Source organism: Cetorhinus maximus, chromosome 13, assembly GCF_964194155.1.
Source record: "Cetorhinus maximus chromosome 13, sCetMax3.hap1.1, whole genome shotgun sequence".
Taxonomy (NCBI): Eukaryota; Metazoa; Chordata; class Chondrichthyes; order Lamniformes; family Cetorhinidae; genus Cetorhinus; species Cetorhinus maximus.
Window position 1 is genome coordinate 60,799,112 of NC_135891.1, and position 18,671 is coordinate 60,817,782.

Here is an 18,671-nt window from a genome sequence, read left to right on the forward strand (position 1 = left end):
TGATAATTGCATGACGTTCAGTACTATTCACAGCTCCTCAGGTACTGAAGCAATCCATACCACATAGAGCAAGGTATAGACAACATTCAGGCTTAGGTTGAGAAGTGACAAGTAGCATTGATGACTATCTCCAACAAGAGAAAATGTAACCAACTTCCCTTGATATTCAACAGCATTACCTTCACTGAATCCCCCACTATCAATATCCTGGGGGTTACCATTGACCAGAAACTTAACTGATCCAACCATATAAATACTGTGGCTACAAGAGCAGATCAGAGGCTGTGAATTAGGCAGCAAATAACTCACCTCTTGACTCTCCAAAATTTATTCGCTCTCGACAAGAAACAAGCAGGGAGTGTAATTGTGTGATCATATCTAACAATAGACATTTTATTTTGAGTTTCAGTGCCAGTGTGATGCTAGGTATGTAAGCCATGTGTCCGTGATTGGCTGATTGAATCAAACAGCATGTTCCTTTGTTTGTTCGTAATAGGCCACGTACAGATCGTACTCAACTAGCCTGCATTTGTAAAACCCAAAACAAGACCTCTACTGTTAGATGTGATTCCGCGATTGGGCAGCATTTGCTGAACAATCCTGAGTGTGCTAATAGCTATACTAACAACCAATTTAAGATAATCAGTCGAGCTCATAACTTGGCTCATTTACGCTTGCTAGAAATGACATACATTCATACACAGGGACCTGTTCTCTGCAAACAAAAAAAATAAGTTCAAACCTTAGCCTTTTTTGAATTCCTGGCAGCCTGGGGAGCCTATAATTCCATGTTGCTTTTTCCATAGAAATGCCTCAGCCAATTGGAGTCAACTTGCCAACCAATCAGCACCACTTTTCCTCTGTAGTACAAATTGTTGTGATCATTTGAAATTTGGCATTCTTGTGTTTGTCCTGATGAATGCAAGATGAAAAACTTTTCAGCAATATTCAAGTTCTGTACTACCAGGCAACTTCTAATAGAAGAAATCAAATAGCAGGAAAGATGAAAAATTTAGGAAGGCAAGGAAAAAAATATCCTGTCAGCACAGGAAAGTACTAAAATATTTTTTGTCAGAACCTGATAAATCATCCGAACAATGATGAAAAGGGCTAAGCTGTTCTTTCACCGGAAGTACAAATGGATTATAAAGGGTTCCTTCCTTCTCATTTGGGAATAACCAGAGCTGCTGTTTGCTAGCCAGCACAGTGTGTACGGAAAAGATTCGTGTCTTCGTGTTTGTGATGGTGGAAAATGCATTCAGCTTCCTGACTTGCATCATGAAGCATTTTTTTTACTTAAAGCACCATCGACAACTGCAAATATTAATGCTGCATTATCAGCAGCACTGGGTTCAAGTGCCCTAGTGTTTTCCTGTAGCATGGGAGAGGTGGGTTAGATGAGATAGGGATTGTTTGCCTGCAGTGCATCATCATCAAATGGTACCACAGCAATAAGACCCTCAGTGAAGGTGAGCACTATGCACTTACACAGTAGGTTAAATGTTTCCATGCAAAAGCCCTTTCTTCACTGATGATAGAAGAATCTAGAAATGTCTCTGGATGATGGTAAACTTTTTTAAAATTAGTTTGATGCTGATACAACATCAGGTGGATGACAGATTAACACGGAGAACAGGTATCATCAGCGAGCATCCCCATTTCTGATCTTATGTTGGAAGGAAGGTCAATGATGAAACAGCTGAAGATGGTTGGGCCTAGGACACTACCCTGAGGAATACCTGCAGGGATGTCCTGGGGCTTAGATGATTGGCCACCAACAACTACAATCATCTTCCTTTGGCCAGGTATGACTCCAACCAGTGGAGCGTTTTCCCCTGATTCACATTTTTCCTTCATCATTGCTGTGTCAAAATCTAGGAACTCCCTATGAAACAGCACTATGGGAGCACTTCCATCACACGCACTACAACAGTTCACCACCTCCTTCTTAAGGACAATTCAGGATGGGCAATAACTGCTGGCGTTGTCAGCGAGTCCCAAAACTAATGACAATATGTCACACCATCAAGTTGCATTTTATACTGAGGCACCAGCAAGGTATTTAGCTACCTTCCAAATGCACAGCAGTAATTTGCCAAGGCTTCTTTCGGCGTCACCTCAAATCCTGCAACCTTCCCCACCTAGAAGGACAATAGCCGCAGCTTCATCGGAACACCGTCTCTGCCAAATTCTCTATAAGTCACACACCATCCTGATTTGGACATGTATCACTGTTCCTTCATCATTGCTGGGCCAAAATCTGAACCTCCCTACTTAAAAGTATTGTGGCAAATACCTTTACCACACAGTTCAAGCTGAAGGCTTGGACCATCTTTTCAAGGGCATCTTGAGATAGGCAATAAATGCTGGCCTTGCCACATCCTGAGTGAATATTAAGTAAAAAGCCCATGTTAAATGGATGTCAATGGAGCATGCAGAGGTGGGGGTGTGAATTTCTGCTTCTTGTCTTCATATTTGCATTCCTGTTCAGTAGAACCAGACGTTTTGCATGGAATTAATGCTGTTCCTTACGGCCAGGGACTCTCCTGAAATTTATCAATGAAGCTTATTGTGTTTTCCATTGATTTTAGGACAACTTGATGAATTACACAGATTTCCACTGAGTTTGTGGAATTTCAGAGGCTAGTAATCTTGCTCGGCTTCTGTGAGAATTTCCATTTTGAGACTTAAGCGAGAAGGTGCGCAACTCAGTGTGTTTGCCTGCTGCCCTAAAACAGTCTGATCCCTCACCTTCCTTGGCCAATGTAAGAAATGAAATAAAGGACTTTCTTTATATAGTACCTTTCAGGGCCTCAGCAAGTCCCAAAGTGCTTTACAGCCAATAAAGTATTTCTGAAGTGTACTCACTTGTAGTAATGTAGGAAACACGGCAACCAATTTGCACACAGTAAATTCCTACAAACAGCAATGAGAGAATGACCCAATAATCTGTTGTCAGTGATGCTGACTGAGGGATGAATATTGGTCAAAGTGTCAAAGAGAACCCCATTGTTCTTCAAACTGTTGCCATGGAATCTATATACACCCGAGAGAGCAGACGGGACTTGGGTTAACAACCCAACTGAAATATGGTAGCTTTGACAGGGACAAGCTCCCTCAGCACTGAAATATCAGCCTGGATTATGTACTCAAATATCTGGAGTGAGACTTGAACCCAGAACCTTCTGGCTCAATGGGGAGAGTGCTACCCACTGAGCTGTGGTACGTCAGCTCAACATTGTGTTTTGCTCCTGCTGCAAATCCTGAGCACAAGTCTGGGCACAAGTGGACGTACACACATGTGAAAGACAGTGAGTTCACAGGCAAAATCCTCCTGCTCTCAATGTATTCACTATTACATCCTCCTCCTTTCTAATTCCTTGCTGTAGACTACTGCCAAATGTCATACAACCTGCTTATGACAGTTCTAACATTTTATTGAAAACTATGCAAAAGGAGCTTTCCCCTCTGCACATGTGTGTATTGACATAATTTAATTAATTCCACACGTGCAGAAGTGTCCAACAGCTCCAGCTAAACCCTTTGTTCAATCTGCATTTGCAGATTCTATGTGCATTGATCAGCTATCAAACAGCGTTAGAACTTTAAATCATGGCTGCAGACTTTTGATGTGAGGATTTTAACTGCTTTGTTACTGATTACAATTTGATTATTTTTAAATGAAGGAAAATAGGATTCAAATATAGAAAGAAAAACTTGCATTTATACAGCACAGTTCACAACCATATAGCACATGCCAAAACTTCACAGACAATGAACTGCATTTGAAATGTAATTATTGTTGTAATGTAGAAAGCACAACAGCCAATTTGAGCACAGCACAATCTCATGAACAGCGATTTGATAATGATCAGATAATCTGTTGTTAGGTATTGTTTGAGGGATAAATATTGATAATGACATCAGGGAGAACTCTCTTGCTCTTCAAAATGGTGCCATGAGACATTTCATCTCCAATTTATGGGGAGGATGGGGCCTCTGCTTATCATCTTGTCTAAAAGATGACACACCTGGCAGTTTAACAATCCACTGCACAGATCTGTTAGCTTAAATTATGTGCTCAAATTCCTGAAGTGGGTCTTGAACCCTCGACCTACTGACTCAGAAACGAGAGTGCTACCATTGAGCCGCAGCCATGACATTAGCGCCAATGGAGCTTGAATTCGTAAGGACTCTATGGGCCAAATGTCCTATTCCTGTGCAGAAATTGCTATGATCCTGAACTAGCTGAATATTGAGCAATGGGAAACGTGAAAAAATCTGGCAGCCCTTGTCATGTGGAGTGAGGCTCGTGTATGTAATTTAACATTCCTCATTTTGTCGCTCTACCAGGTGAAATTTCAATGTTCCACTAAACATTAATGAAGAACCAGAGGGGAGATGAAGTGAAATTATTTTATACAGTGAGTTGTTATGATCCAGAATGCACTGTACTAATCAGTAACTTTCAAAAAGGAGTTGGATTTTACTTGATTTACTGTTAAGGTTATTGTAGAAAGAACAGAGGGAGTGGGACTAAACTTTCAAGGTACCAGAACAGGCACAATGAGTTGAATGGTCACCTTATGTGCTGTGTGATTCTAATCCAGTCCACCTGCTTGTTTAATTTCCTCACCAATTTGCTCTTCCCTGAAAGATGATGACCCTTTATTGCGAAACATTTATTTCGGGGTCAAGCATCCTCTGGGTTGCTTGATCTCTAAAACAAGGCCATATCGAATGGATGGGGCCATTTCAGCATTACTGAGTTTCAGCAACTTAATCCCAGAATTACTTAAATTACCAATAGAACTACAGGATTCACCTGCTCTGAAATAATTAACACCGATACCCGTTCTCATTAAAATAGAATATCGAGGAAACTGAAGATGTGTGATTTCTGTGAGTGGTGTGTGTGTGCATGGTATGTGCGATGCTTGTGTGTGGTGCTTATTATGTATGAGATGTGTGCAAGAGTGTATGCTAGAGTTTGTGAGTGAGAGTGGAAAGTATTGTAATGGTAAGCAGTGAAGCAGTCAGTCAGGATTATGTACCGTTCAAACCTGTATCATCCCTGACCTACACATGTACACACACGTGTGCACACACATACACATGCATACACTCCAGAAAGCAATGAAGGTTACAGAATTTTTCACTGAGAAACCACAGTCCACAAAGAAAATTGAAACTAACCTTCAGGTACAAAGGTGATGATGCAGAAATGTTCTGACATTTGAGGTGGAATTGAAAATTTATCAACAGTCTTATCTGAATATCACTAAGATCCACAGACCTCTACAACTGATAGTTAAACTGGCACAATCTCTAAAATCTTGCCAATTAAAACCGTGTTAATGAATTGCAAGCTACAGTTGTTATGCCTGCCCTGTTTAATTTAGCATGAAGACAGAACTATAACCTTTCTCCAGCCACTTACCCAGTTTCATTTAAATCTGGAAATTGCGTTCCCCTCATTTTATCTGCTGGTGTATTAAACCAAGATGTACCCTGCTTTTCATCATGTTGCTGTTTAATTAGCTGTGTTTCTGAAGTTCACAAAATCCAGAAGTTTAGGAATTCTGGGCAGCTATTTTGGTTTTATGTGGCAAAAACAAAATAACTTTGGCCAATCAGCGGCAGACAACAGTTTGCTTGGAACTGGAAGCATGCATTCTGCCTGCCTGAAAGCAAAGCTGGAGGCCTTGGTTTGGGCCATTGCAAACACTCCACAGCCACACGCTGGGCATCACATCATCAGTTTTTGATTGACAATGTGGTTAGATGTTTACTAATATGTTCGAGTTTGGAAAATGCACAAAACAATGTTTCTGGCAGATCTTTCCTGGGTTGGATCGTCTCAACATGAAGCTCCCACCTCACAGATCCCATGCCACTTTGGAATGGCTCCTGTGGTTTGTGAAAGTTGTTTAGATGAACAAGATAAATAGATTGCCTGCCACGCAGAGTGGGTGTTGTGCAAGTCTTGGTGCTTTATACAATATGGCAACAGAAATTGTTATGAATTGACCCAGTAAAATGTCACAACAACAGGATAGTGTAAGTGTACAGATACATTTCCCAGAATCCATCAACCTTGGTTAAGTTGCTATGTTTTTTGAAGGATTCCTATCACTTGAAGAATGAAGAATCTACAAAATTAGGCAATTTATCCTTTTCCCTCTTCTTTGTGCTTTATGCAGGAATAATCCGAACTGCTGTAGCTAACCTGGATCGTGAGAGGAGGGACCACTATGTCTTAGTAGTGCAGGCTAAGGACATGGCAGGACAGCTGGGTGGATTGTCTGGATCAACTACTGTTACGATTACCATCACGGACATCAATGATAACCCTCCTCGATTCAACCAGAGTAAGCTATCACCTTACCAATGACAAAAGAATGCAAATCCTATGGTGTGGAGAAAACTTGCAGCAAATGTATGTGTTTATGTCAGTTGTATTTTCCCTTTTCTTCACCTTTAGCTTTCTCTCTACCTGGATATTCTGTCCATTGGAGGAAAGGATCATACTACAGAAAAGGCTGACCAATAGTACTTGTGTCAGCTCTTAGAAGGAGCTTTCCAATTAGTTCATTTCTCCCTGCTCTTTCCCATATCTCTGAAACATTTTCTGAGTATTCATCTAATTCCCTTTTGAAAGTCACTATTGAATCTGCTTCTACTATCCTTCCAAACAGTGCATTCCAGATCACAACAATTCACTGTATAAGAAAATTCTCCTCCTCTCTCCACAGTTCTTCTACCAATTATCTGAAATCTACCAGTGGAGACAGTTTTGCCTATACCAGACTCCCTCCTATCCTGGTTCATTACCAGTTTATATCTATCCTAACCTTGCTATGTAACCAGACCTACATAGCCTGTTTGCCTCTCCATTCATGTCCAAATTCTCACATGCTTCCATTCTTATCTATCCAGTCATTACCAGAGAATCACTACCAGTGGTTCTCTTCGTACTCCAGCACCATTACCTGACAAGTCCCCCATGGATCTATCCTATGTCTCCTCAGCTGCTGCAACTCAACGACATCATCCAAAAACAAAATGTCACATCATGCAGCCTGTCAACACCCAACTCTACCTCACCACCACCTGTTCCAGTCCCTACTCTATCTCTAAACTATTATATTGCTGTCCAACATGCAATATTGGAAATGTCCTTCATCTATGTAGTGGGAAAACTGAAGCCATTGTCTTCAGTTCAGCTTCCAAGGCCCTAAGCTCTGAATTAACTCCATAAACTTCTCTGCCTCTTTACTTCTCTTTTTTTCTTTTAAGATGATTCTTAAAATCTTGCTCTTTGACTAAGCTTTTGATCACCTGCCCTAATATCTCCTTATGTAGCTCAGTGTCAAATGTTGTTTGATAGCATTCCTGTGAAGGGCTTGGGACATTTTGCCATGTTAAAGGTACTATTTAAATAGTAGTTGTTGTTATTATTTTTACACTCTATCAAAACCCCTTTCCTCTATTAAATATCTCCATAACATTCTCTTCCTTAAGGAAAATAACCCTACTCTGTCCAGTCTTTCCATGTAACTGAAGTTGCCCATCCCCAGTATTAGTCTGGCAAATCTTTGCACCCTCTCCAAGGCCTTGATATCCTTCCTGTGTGAGTCACAAAATTAGATATAGTGTCCTGGCTGATGTCATAACTATTGATTTATGATGATTTAACATGAATTCCTTGCTTTTGTATTCTTTGCCTCAAAGGCAAATATCACAAATGCTTTTTTTTTAAGTCTTATCAACTTGTCCTGCCACTTTCAAAGGTTTGTTTATTTGTACTCTGCTATTGCTCTATTTTCATTGGCCACTAGAAACTGCACATCCAGGATGTCCAATTTGGTCTTCTTGTCAGCATTTTGTCTCAAGTCAGTTCATTGATGGAACTTCCTGAGTGCAAAGTACAGGCATAAATCTATGTTCTACTACCGCTCAATGTACATTGCATTTTATGCAGATATTTATACTTTGCAAATTAACTGTAAATTGTACAATGTTAATATTTTAAATTGACCACGGTAAAAATCTCTAGTAAGGCCAGTGAAGTAATTGCACTGAACTGTATTCTGATCGCCATCTGGATAACTAAGGTGAAACAGCAGAGTTGAAATTGCTCTATCATTGTCCGATCGGTAACATAACTAAAATAAATCAGTCAATTCACAGTTATCATACAAAGAGATTACCACATGTCAGTGAGGTGACTGGTATATCAAACACATTTTGCAGAGTGTTAAACCCCGCATATTCCAACCAAAATTTCATCGCTCAGGCCCAGCAGTCACCTGCACACATAGAATTAACACAGATGGGTTAAGGCCTTCAGTTTTTTGGATCTTTAATGTCCACCTGGATCTTGGATGAGGGTTTCATTTTTCTTTTAAAAATTGAAAGCTCAGGGACGTAGCTTTCAGGCTGGTTCAGACTGATATAAGGAGAGCCCCCTCTCCAGCAGGGAAACAGATCTCTGTTCTCTGTAGCGACAATGCAAATGCATTCTTAAACAAACTGATTTATGGTGATGTTCTACACAGAAGCCAGGGCAAGTTTTTTTTAATCCTTTGTTGATCATGAGCTGTCTCAATCCAAGGGTTCAAAGGCATAGAAGTGGAATTTTACCCAGTATTCCAGCCTTTTTGAGAGGAAGGCAGAGGATGGCAGTATTTGTCAGTTTTTCATTCTTTGCTTAAACTCCAGCCACCCCCGCCACTACCGGTACCAGCTCTGTCATTCGTGTTCTCGTACCCTTTTGCTGCTCTATCATCTCTACATTCCAGTGAACAACAGTCTCTGTCATTGCAACCATTAATGCTGACTCCATGGTCTTTGCTTGCTCACATCTACCTTTTCATCTGTTAAACTGCAAGTGCTGTGGCCTGTTTGGGGCGAATAATTCCATGCAGCTAGTTCAGGTCTCCCTTTTACTATTTACTGCTGTCTGCAACTCCCTCCTGCAGAAATAAACCAGCTATTTTAATATCAGAATAAATGAAGAGCCCTATCCATACTTGGCTTGTGCCAACCGATTAGAGAGGGCACAGAAAAGATTTACAAGAATGGTTTCAGAGATGAATTATGATAATAGATTGGAGAAGCTAGGGCTGTTCCTTTAGAGAGAAGATCAGAGGAGATTTGAGAGACGCGTTCCAAATCAGGAGAGGAAGGAATAAATAGAGAGAAACAGTTCACATTGGAAGAAGTTTCGAAAACAAGAGAACAAAGAAGCACCTTAACGTGAATGGCAAAAGAACCAAAGGTGACGTAATGAAAAGCTTCTTTACACGACAGTTGATTCTGACCTTGAATGCGCTGCCTGCATGTGGTGGAAGCAGAGTCAGTAGTGGATTTTGAAAGGGAATTGGATAATTATATGAAGAGAACATCTACAGTTCTATGGGACTAGTGGAGTTGCTTTTGCAGAGATCCAGCACAGGCACAAAGGGTTGAATGACCTTCTTGTAAACATTCTATGATTCCATAAGTGACAGAACTATGATATTAATTGGAACTGAGTTAGTAATCTCACAGAGAGAGGTGACTGGTGTGATGAATAGGAACATGCCACACTTTTACAGTGGAGCTAATCTTGTGGTTGAGACTGAGGCATGCTGCTGAGATAGAGCAAGACGGGTCTTTGTATTATATCTAACTGTGCTGTACCTGATCTGACTTGCTTTATATCTAACTGCTTAATGAGCATAAATTTCACACATTAAAAATTTAAAAAGAACATATTTGTTTTATGTAATTGAGTTCATTTCCAACTGTGCGATTTGCATAAGGTGATGATTAGCACTGGATCTCCACTGCAGTGCTGTTCTTCAGAATGCACAACCCAGCAATTCAATCTCAATAAGATCCAGAGCATATCAGAATGCAGAGCATAATTCACCTCTTCAGTGTTATTAGCCTTTACCATGGACATTGCACACACTGTGAACCCCACTTCTAAACACAAAATGTGAACCCCACTCCTATTCTCTCACTGTGTGCTCCGCTCATATACACACACTGTGAAACCCACTTCTATACTCACACTGTGAACCCCACTCCCATACACACACTGTGTAACCCATTCCTAAACACACACTGCAAACTCCACTCCTATACACACACTGCAAACTCCACTCCTATACACACACTGCGAACTCCACTCCTAAACACACACTGCAAACTCCACTACTATACACACACTGCAAACTCCACTCCTAAACACACACTGCAAACTCCACTCCTATACACACACTGCGAACTCCACTCCTAAACACACACTGCAAACTCCACTCCTATACACACACTGCAAACTCCACTCCTATACACACACTGCGAACTCCACACCTAAACACACACTGCAAACTCCACTCCTATACACACACTGCGAACTCCACACCTAAACACATACTGCAAACTCCACACCTAAACACACACTGCAAACTCCACTCCTATACACACACTGCGAACTCCACTCCTATACACACACTGCGAACTCCACTCCTAAACACACACTGCAAACTCCACTCCTATACACACATTGCAAACTCCACTCCTATACACACACTGCGAACTCCACACCTGTGCACAAAAAGTGAATCCCACTCCAAAACACACACTTTGAACCCCAATCCAATATACACAGTGTGAACTCCACTCCTGTACACACACTGTGAACCCACTCCGATACACACACTGTGAAACCCATTCCTATACACACTGTGAACCCCACTCATTTACACACACCGTGAACTCCACGCATATACTCATACTGTGAATGCAATCCTATACACACACGGTGAACCCCATCTGTATACACATACTGTGAACCCCACCCCTATACACACACTTTGAGCCCTACTCCTACACACACTGTGAATCCCACTTACATACACACACTGTGAACCCCAGTACTGTACACACGCTGTGAACCCTGCTACTTTACTCAACGTGAACCCCACTCGATACACAAAATGTGAAAGCCACTCCTATATTCAGTGTGAACTCCAGTCCTATACACACACTGCAAAACCCATTCCTAAACACCCACTATGACCCCGTTCCTACACACACAATGTGAACCCACTAATATACTCACACTGTGAACCCCACTCATATAAACACACTGCGACCCCACTCCTATACTTAATGTGAAACACACTCATATACGCACACTGTGAACTACAATCCAATATACATACTGTGAACCCCACTCATATTCTCAATGTGAACCCCACTCCTGGATGCATTCTGTGAACCCCACTCATATTCTCAATGTGAACCCCACTCCTGGATGCATTCTGTGAACCCCAATCCTATACACTCAATGTGAATCCCACCCCTATATACACATTGTGAACCCCACTCCATTAAACACACTCTGAACCACTTGTATACAAACACTGTGAACTGCACATTCATACTCACACAGTGAACCCCACTCATATACTCACACTGTGAACTCCACTCCTATACACACACTATGAACCCCGCTTGTATACAAACACTGTGTACCCCACTCCAATACTCACACTGTGAACCCCACTTTATACTCCCACTATGCATCGTATTCCTATACACATACTGTCAACCCACTCCTATACACACGGTGAACCCCACTCCTATACACACACAGTGAACTCCACTCCTATATGCATACTGTGAATGCAGTCCTATACGCAAACTGTGAATGCAGACCTATACACAAACTGTGAACCACTCTACTATACACACTGTAAACCTCTCTCCCATACACACACTGTGAACCCAGTCCTTTGCTCAAACTGTGAACCCCAGTTGTATACACACTGTGAACCCCACTCCTATACACACACTGTGAACTCCACTCCTATATACACAGTGTGAACACAGTCCTATACACACACTGCAAACCCCTTTACTATACACACTGTGAACCCCTCTCCTATACACACACTGTGAACCCCACTCATATATACACATGGTGAACCCCTCTCCTACACATACACTATGAACCCATTCCTATGCTAAAACTGTTAACCTCAGTTGTATACACACACTGTGAACCCCACTCATATACACACACTGTGAATCCCACTCCTATTTACACACTGTGAACCCCACTCCAATACTCACACTGTGAACCCCACTCCTATACATGCACTTTAATAAGGGCTCATATACTCAATGTGAACCCCACTCCTAAACAAACATTTTGAGAGTGGCTCCTATACTCAATGTGAACACCACTCGTATACACTCTCTGTGAATACATGCCTGTACACACCCTGTGAAACCCACTCCACATTCACACTATGCACCCCACTCCTATACTCACACTGTAAAATCCGCTCCTATACACGCAGTATGAAACCCACTCTTATACACGCACTGTCAACCCCAATCCTATACTCACGCCATGAACCCCACTCCGAAACACACACTAAAAACTCCACTCCTATACTCACACGGTAAACCCCTCTCCTATACTCACACTATGAACCCAACTCCTATACACACGCGGTGAACCCCACTACTATACTCAAACTGTGAACCCCACTCCAGTACACACACACTGAATGCACTCCTTTACAGACACACTGAACCCCACTCCTATACTCACACTGCGAACCCCACTCCTATACTCACATTGTGAACCCCAATCCTTTATTCAAGTCTTTGCCGCACTACTATACACCTCCTGCAAAACCACTCATATACATACTCAGTGAAGCCACTCCTATACGCACCTTATAAACCACACATCTATACACACACTGAACCTCACTCCCATACTCACACTGTGAACCTCACTCTGATGCTCGCACTGTCAACTCCATGCCTATCCACACACTGTGAGACCCAAGTGTATACAAACACTGTGAATCCCACTCCTGTACACACTGCAAACCCCATTCCTATACTCACACCATAATCCCACTCCTAAACACACACTGTGAACTCCACTCCTACACTCACACTGTGAAATCCACTCCTATACTCATACTATGAACCCAACCCCTGTACACACAATGTGATCCCCACTCAAATACTCACACTGTGAACCCCAATCCTATACATACACTGTGAACTCCACTCCTAGACTCACATCCTGAACCCCACTCAAATGCACACACTATAAACCCCACTCCTATACTCATACTATAAACCCATCTCCTGTACACACAATGTGATCCCCACTCCTATATTCACATTATGAGCCCAACTCCTATGCACATGATGTGAACCCCACTCCTATACTCAAACTGTGAACCCCAATCCTAAACACAGTGTGATCCCCACTCCAGTACACACACAGTGAACGCACTCCTATACAGACACTGTGAACCCCACTCTTATTCCCATCACTGTGAACTCCACTCCTATACTCACACTGTGAACCCCAATCCTTTACTGAAGTCTTTACCCAACTACTATACACCTCCTGCAAAACCACTCATATACATACTCAGTGAAACCACTCCTATACACACATTATAAACCACACATCTATACACACACTGAACCTCACTCCCATACTCACACTGTGAACCTCACTCTGATGCTCGCACTGTCAACTCCACGCCTATCCACACACTGTGAGCCCCACTTGTATACAAACACTGTGAATCCCACTCCTGTACACACTGCAAACCCCATTCCTATACTCACACCATAATCCCACTCCTAAACACACACTGTGAACTCCACTCCTACACTCACACTGTGAAATCCACTCCTATACTCATACTATGAACCCAACCCCTGTACACACAATGTGATCCCCACTCAAATACTCACACTGTGAACCCCAATCCTATACATACACTGTGAACTCCACTTCTAGACTCACATCCTGAACCTCACTCAAATGCACACACTATAACCCCACTCCTATACTCATACTATGAACCCATCTCCTGTACACACAATGTGATCCCCACTCCTATATTCACATTATGAGCCCAACTCCTATGCACATGATGTGAACCCCACTCCTATACTCAAACTGTGAACCCCAATCCTAAACACACAGTGTGATCCCCACTCCAGTACACACACAGTGAATGCACTCCTATACAGACACTGTGAACCCCACTCTTATTCCCATCACTGTAAACTCCACTCCTATACTCACATTGTGAACCCCAATCCTTTACTGAAGTCTTTACCCCACTACTATACACCTTCTGCAAAACCACTCATATACATGCTCAGTAAAGCCACTCCTATACACACACTATAAACCCCACACCTCTACTCACACCGAACCTCACTCCCATACTCACATTGTGAACCTCACTCCTATACTCGCATTGTCAACTCCACGTCTATACACACTCTGTGAACCCCTCTCCTATGCTCACACCATGAACCCCACTCCTATACTCAAACCGTGAACCCCACTCTTATACTCAATTCTTTACCCCACTACTACTATACATGCACTTGGAACCCACTCCTATATACTCACATTGTGAATCTCACTCCTATACATGCACTGTGAACTGCACACCTATATTCACACTATAAACCCCACTCCTATGCTCATTGTGAACCAGTCACCTAAACACACACTAGGAAACCTACTCTGATACACACACTGTGAATCCCACTCCTATACTCATACGAACCCCACTCCAATATGCAATGTGAACCCCACTACTATATACATGTTGTGAATACAAATCATATACTCACACAGTGGACCCCATTTCTGTACTCATACTGTGGACCCCACTCCTGTTTTCACACTGTGTATCCCACTCCAATACATACACTGTGAAGCCCACTCCTATACATACACTGTGAATCCCATTCCGATACACACACTGTGAACTCCACTCCTATACTCACACTGTGAACCCCACTCCTATACTCATAATGTTATCCCAACTCCTATAAACACACTGTGAACCCCATTCCTATACTCAACGTGAACCCTAATCCTATACACACACTGTGAACCTTACTCCTATACTCACACTGAACCTCACTCCTATACTCACACAGTGAACCTCACTCCTATGCTCACACTGTCAACTCCTATACAAACAAAAGGGGAGCAAAAAGGAATTCAGTGTTAGTAGGGGATAGTATAGTGAGGGGGATTGACACTGTTCTCTGCAGCAAAGACCACTCATTAGTGGGAGTGTCTACAGACCCCCCTAACAGTAGCCACAGTGTAAGGCAAAGTATTCAAGAGAAAATATTGTGTGCTTGTGATAAAGGGATGGCAATAATCATTGCTGATTTTGATCTACACATAAACTGGAAAAATAAGATTGGCAGTAGTAGCCTGGATGAGGAGTTCTTAGAATTCTTTCAAGATAGTTTCATAGACCAGCATGTTCTGGAACCAACCAGAAGGCAGGTTATATTAGACTTGGTATTGTGTAATGTGGCAGAATTAATTAATGGCCTCAGAATAAAGGCACCCCTAGGTCGCAGCCACCACAATTTGATTGAATTTTACATCCAGCTTGAAAGGGAGAAGAGTGGGCCGAAGACTAGAATCTCAAACTTAAATAAGGGCAACCATGTGGAGATGAAAGCTGAGCTAGCTGAAGTGAATGGGTAAACTAGGCTAGAGGATAGATCAATAGAGAAACAGTGGCAAACATTTAAGGGGAGATTTCAGAGTATTCAGAATAAGTACATTCCTATTATGAAGAATATTCTAAGGGAGGGACCCACCATCCATGGTTAACTAAAGAAATTAAGGAAAGCATCAAACTTAAGGAAAGCATACAACTCCGCAAAGATGAAGAGCAGGACAGATGATTGAACAAAATATAAAGAACGACAGAGAATGACTAGAAGATTAATCAGGAGAAATTAGATTATGAGAGGATGGTAGCTAGAAATGTAAAAACGGATAGCAAGAGTTTCTACTGGTATTTAAGAAGGAAAAGAGTAAGTAAAGTGAGTGTTGGTCCTCTAGAGAGTGACAGTGGGGAGTTAATAGTAGATAAAAAGGAAATGGTGGAAGAAGTGAACAAATATTTTGCTTCTGTGTTTACTATAGAGGGTACAAAAATCATTCCAGTAACAGCTGCATATCAGGAGGTGAAAGGGAGAGAGGAACTTGGTGAAATAGAAATCAATAGGGAAATGGTACTGAGCAAATTGATGGAGCTGCAGGCTGGCAAGTCTTCAGTTCCCGATGGATTACATCCTAGGGTCTTAAAAGAGTTGGCTAATGAGGTCGTCGATGTCCTGGTGTTAATTTTTCAAAATTTGCTAGGTTGCGGAAAGATACCATCAGACTGGAAAGTACAAATATGACCCCTCTATTCAATAAGGGAGGGAGGCAGAAAACAGGAAACTATGGGCCAGTTAACTTAATGTCTGTCGTGGGGAAATTGTTAGAATCAATCATTAAGGAGGTTATAGCTGAGCACTTAGAAGAGCACAAGGCAATTGGGAAGAGTCAGCATGGCTTTGTGAAAGGGAAATCATGTTTAACCAATTTATTGGAGTGTTTTGAAGGAGTAACATACGCAGTGGATAAAAGGGAACCTGTACACGTACTGTACTTGGATTTCCAGAAGGCATTTGATAAGGTGCCACATTAAAGGTTATTATGGAAAATAAAGCGCATGGTGTAGGGGGTAATATATTAGCATGGATAGAAGATTGGCTGGCTGGCAGAAAGCAGTGGGCCTTTTTCGGATTGGCAGGATGTGACAAGTGAAGTCCCACAGGGGACTGTGCTGGGGTCTCAACTTTTTACGGTTTACATCAATGACTTAGATGAGGGGAATGAAGACATGGCAACTAAATTTGCAGATGACACAAAGATAGGTAGGAAAGTATGTTGTGAAGAGGACATGAGGAGGTTGCAGATAGACATAGATAGGTTGAATGAGTGGTAAAGATCTGGCAAATGGAGTTTAATGTGGGAAAATGTGATGTTGTTCACTTTGGCAGGAAGAACAAAAAAGCAGAGTATTATTTAAATGGAGAATGGCTGGAGAATTCCGAGGTGCAGAGGGATCTAGGTGTTCTAGTACATGAGTCACAAAAAGTTAGTATGCAGGGACAGCAAGTAATTAAGAAGGCTAATGGAATGCTATCCTTTATTATGAGAGGAATTGAACATAAAAGTAAGGATGTTATGCTTCAGTTATACAGGGCATTGGTGAGATTGAATACTGTGTGCAGTGTTGGTCTCCTTATTTAAGAAAGGATGTAAATGCATTGGAGGTGGTTCAAAGGAGGTTTACTAGATTGATACCTGGAATGAGTGGGTTGTCTTATGAGGAAAGGTTGGACAAACTGGGCTTGTTTCCACTGGAGTTTAGAAGAGTGAGGAGTAATTTGATTGAAGTATACATGATCCTGAGCGGCCCTGACAAGGTGGACGTCGAAAGGATGTTTCCTCTTGTGGGTGAGTCCAGAACTAAGGGGCATTGTTTTAAAATTAGGGGTCACCCTTTTAGGACAGAGATAAGGAGAGTTTTTTTTTCTCAGAGTGTTGTGCAACTTTGGAATTCTCTGCCTCAGAAAGTGGTGGAAATGCGGTCCCTGAATATTTTTAAGCCAGAGGTAGATAGATTCTTGTTAGGCAAGGGAATCAAAGGTTATCGGGTTAGATGGAAATGTGGAAGTCGAAACACAAGAAGATCAGCCAAGATCTTATTGAATGGCACAGCAGGCTCAAGGGGCCGAATAGTTTACTCCTGTTCCTATTTCTTATGTTCTTATGAACTAACACTATGAACTCCACTCCATACACACACTATGAACACCACACCTGTACACACACTGTGAACCCCACTCCAATACGCACACTTTGAGAACAGCTCCTATACTCAATGTGAACCCCACTCCTATAAACACACTGTGATCTCCATGCCCTATTCAAACACTGTGGTCACCACTCTATACAACCACCGTGAGCTGCACTCCTGTACTCACACCATGAGCCCCACTCCCATACTCACACCGTGAAACACACACTTATACACAAACTCTGATCCCCACTCCTACACGTACACTGTGAACTCAACCCCTACACATGAACTGTGAACTCCACCCCTATACTCAATGTTAAGCGCACTCCTATTCTCACACTGTGAGCCCCGCTCCTATACTCATGCTGCGATCCCCACTCCTATCCATGCACTGTCAACCCCACTCCTATACTCAAAATGAACATCACTCCTATTCTCAATGTGAACCCCAATCAAATGCACACACATTGAACACACTCCTATACACACACTGTGAACCCTACTCCTATACACAATGTGAACACCACTCCTACACACACACTGGGAACCCCACTCTGATACACACACAGTGACGCCACTCCGATACTCAATGTGAACCCCACTCCTATACGTGCATTGTTAACTGCTCTCTTATACACACACTGTGAACCATACTCGTATATACACATGCCCTGAACTCAACACCTATACACACACTGTGTACCCCACACCTATACATACACTGTGTATCCCACACCTATACATACACTGTGTACCTCACACCTATACACACACTGTGTACCCCACACCTATACATACACTGTGTACCCCACACCTATACACACACTGTGTACCCCACACCTATACACACACTGCGATCCCCACACACTCAGAACCCCACTCCTATTCATACACTATGGTCACCACCCCTATACCCACACAGTGAACCACACCCCT

The 18,671-nt window shown here is 42.2% G+C and overlaps 1 protein-coding gene across 5 annotated transcripts in view; it reads left to right on the forward strand.

Moving 5' to 3' along the window:
* Nucleotides 1-18,671, forward strand: part of cdh22 (cadherin 22) — a 736,258-nt gene that overhangs the window by 343,347 nt on the left and 374,240 nt on the right. For all 5 annotated transcript variants that reach the window (XM_078555429.1, XM_078555426.1, XM_078555424.1 and 2 more), the window contains exon 4: nt 6,204-6,371. In XM_078555429.1, coding sequence (XP_078411555.1) covers nt 6,204-6,371 — 168 coding nt within the window. The remainder of the gene's footprint in view (nt 1-6,203; nt 6,372-18,671) is intronic.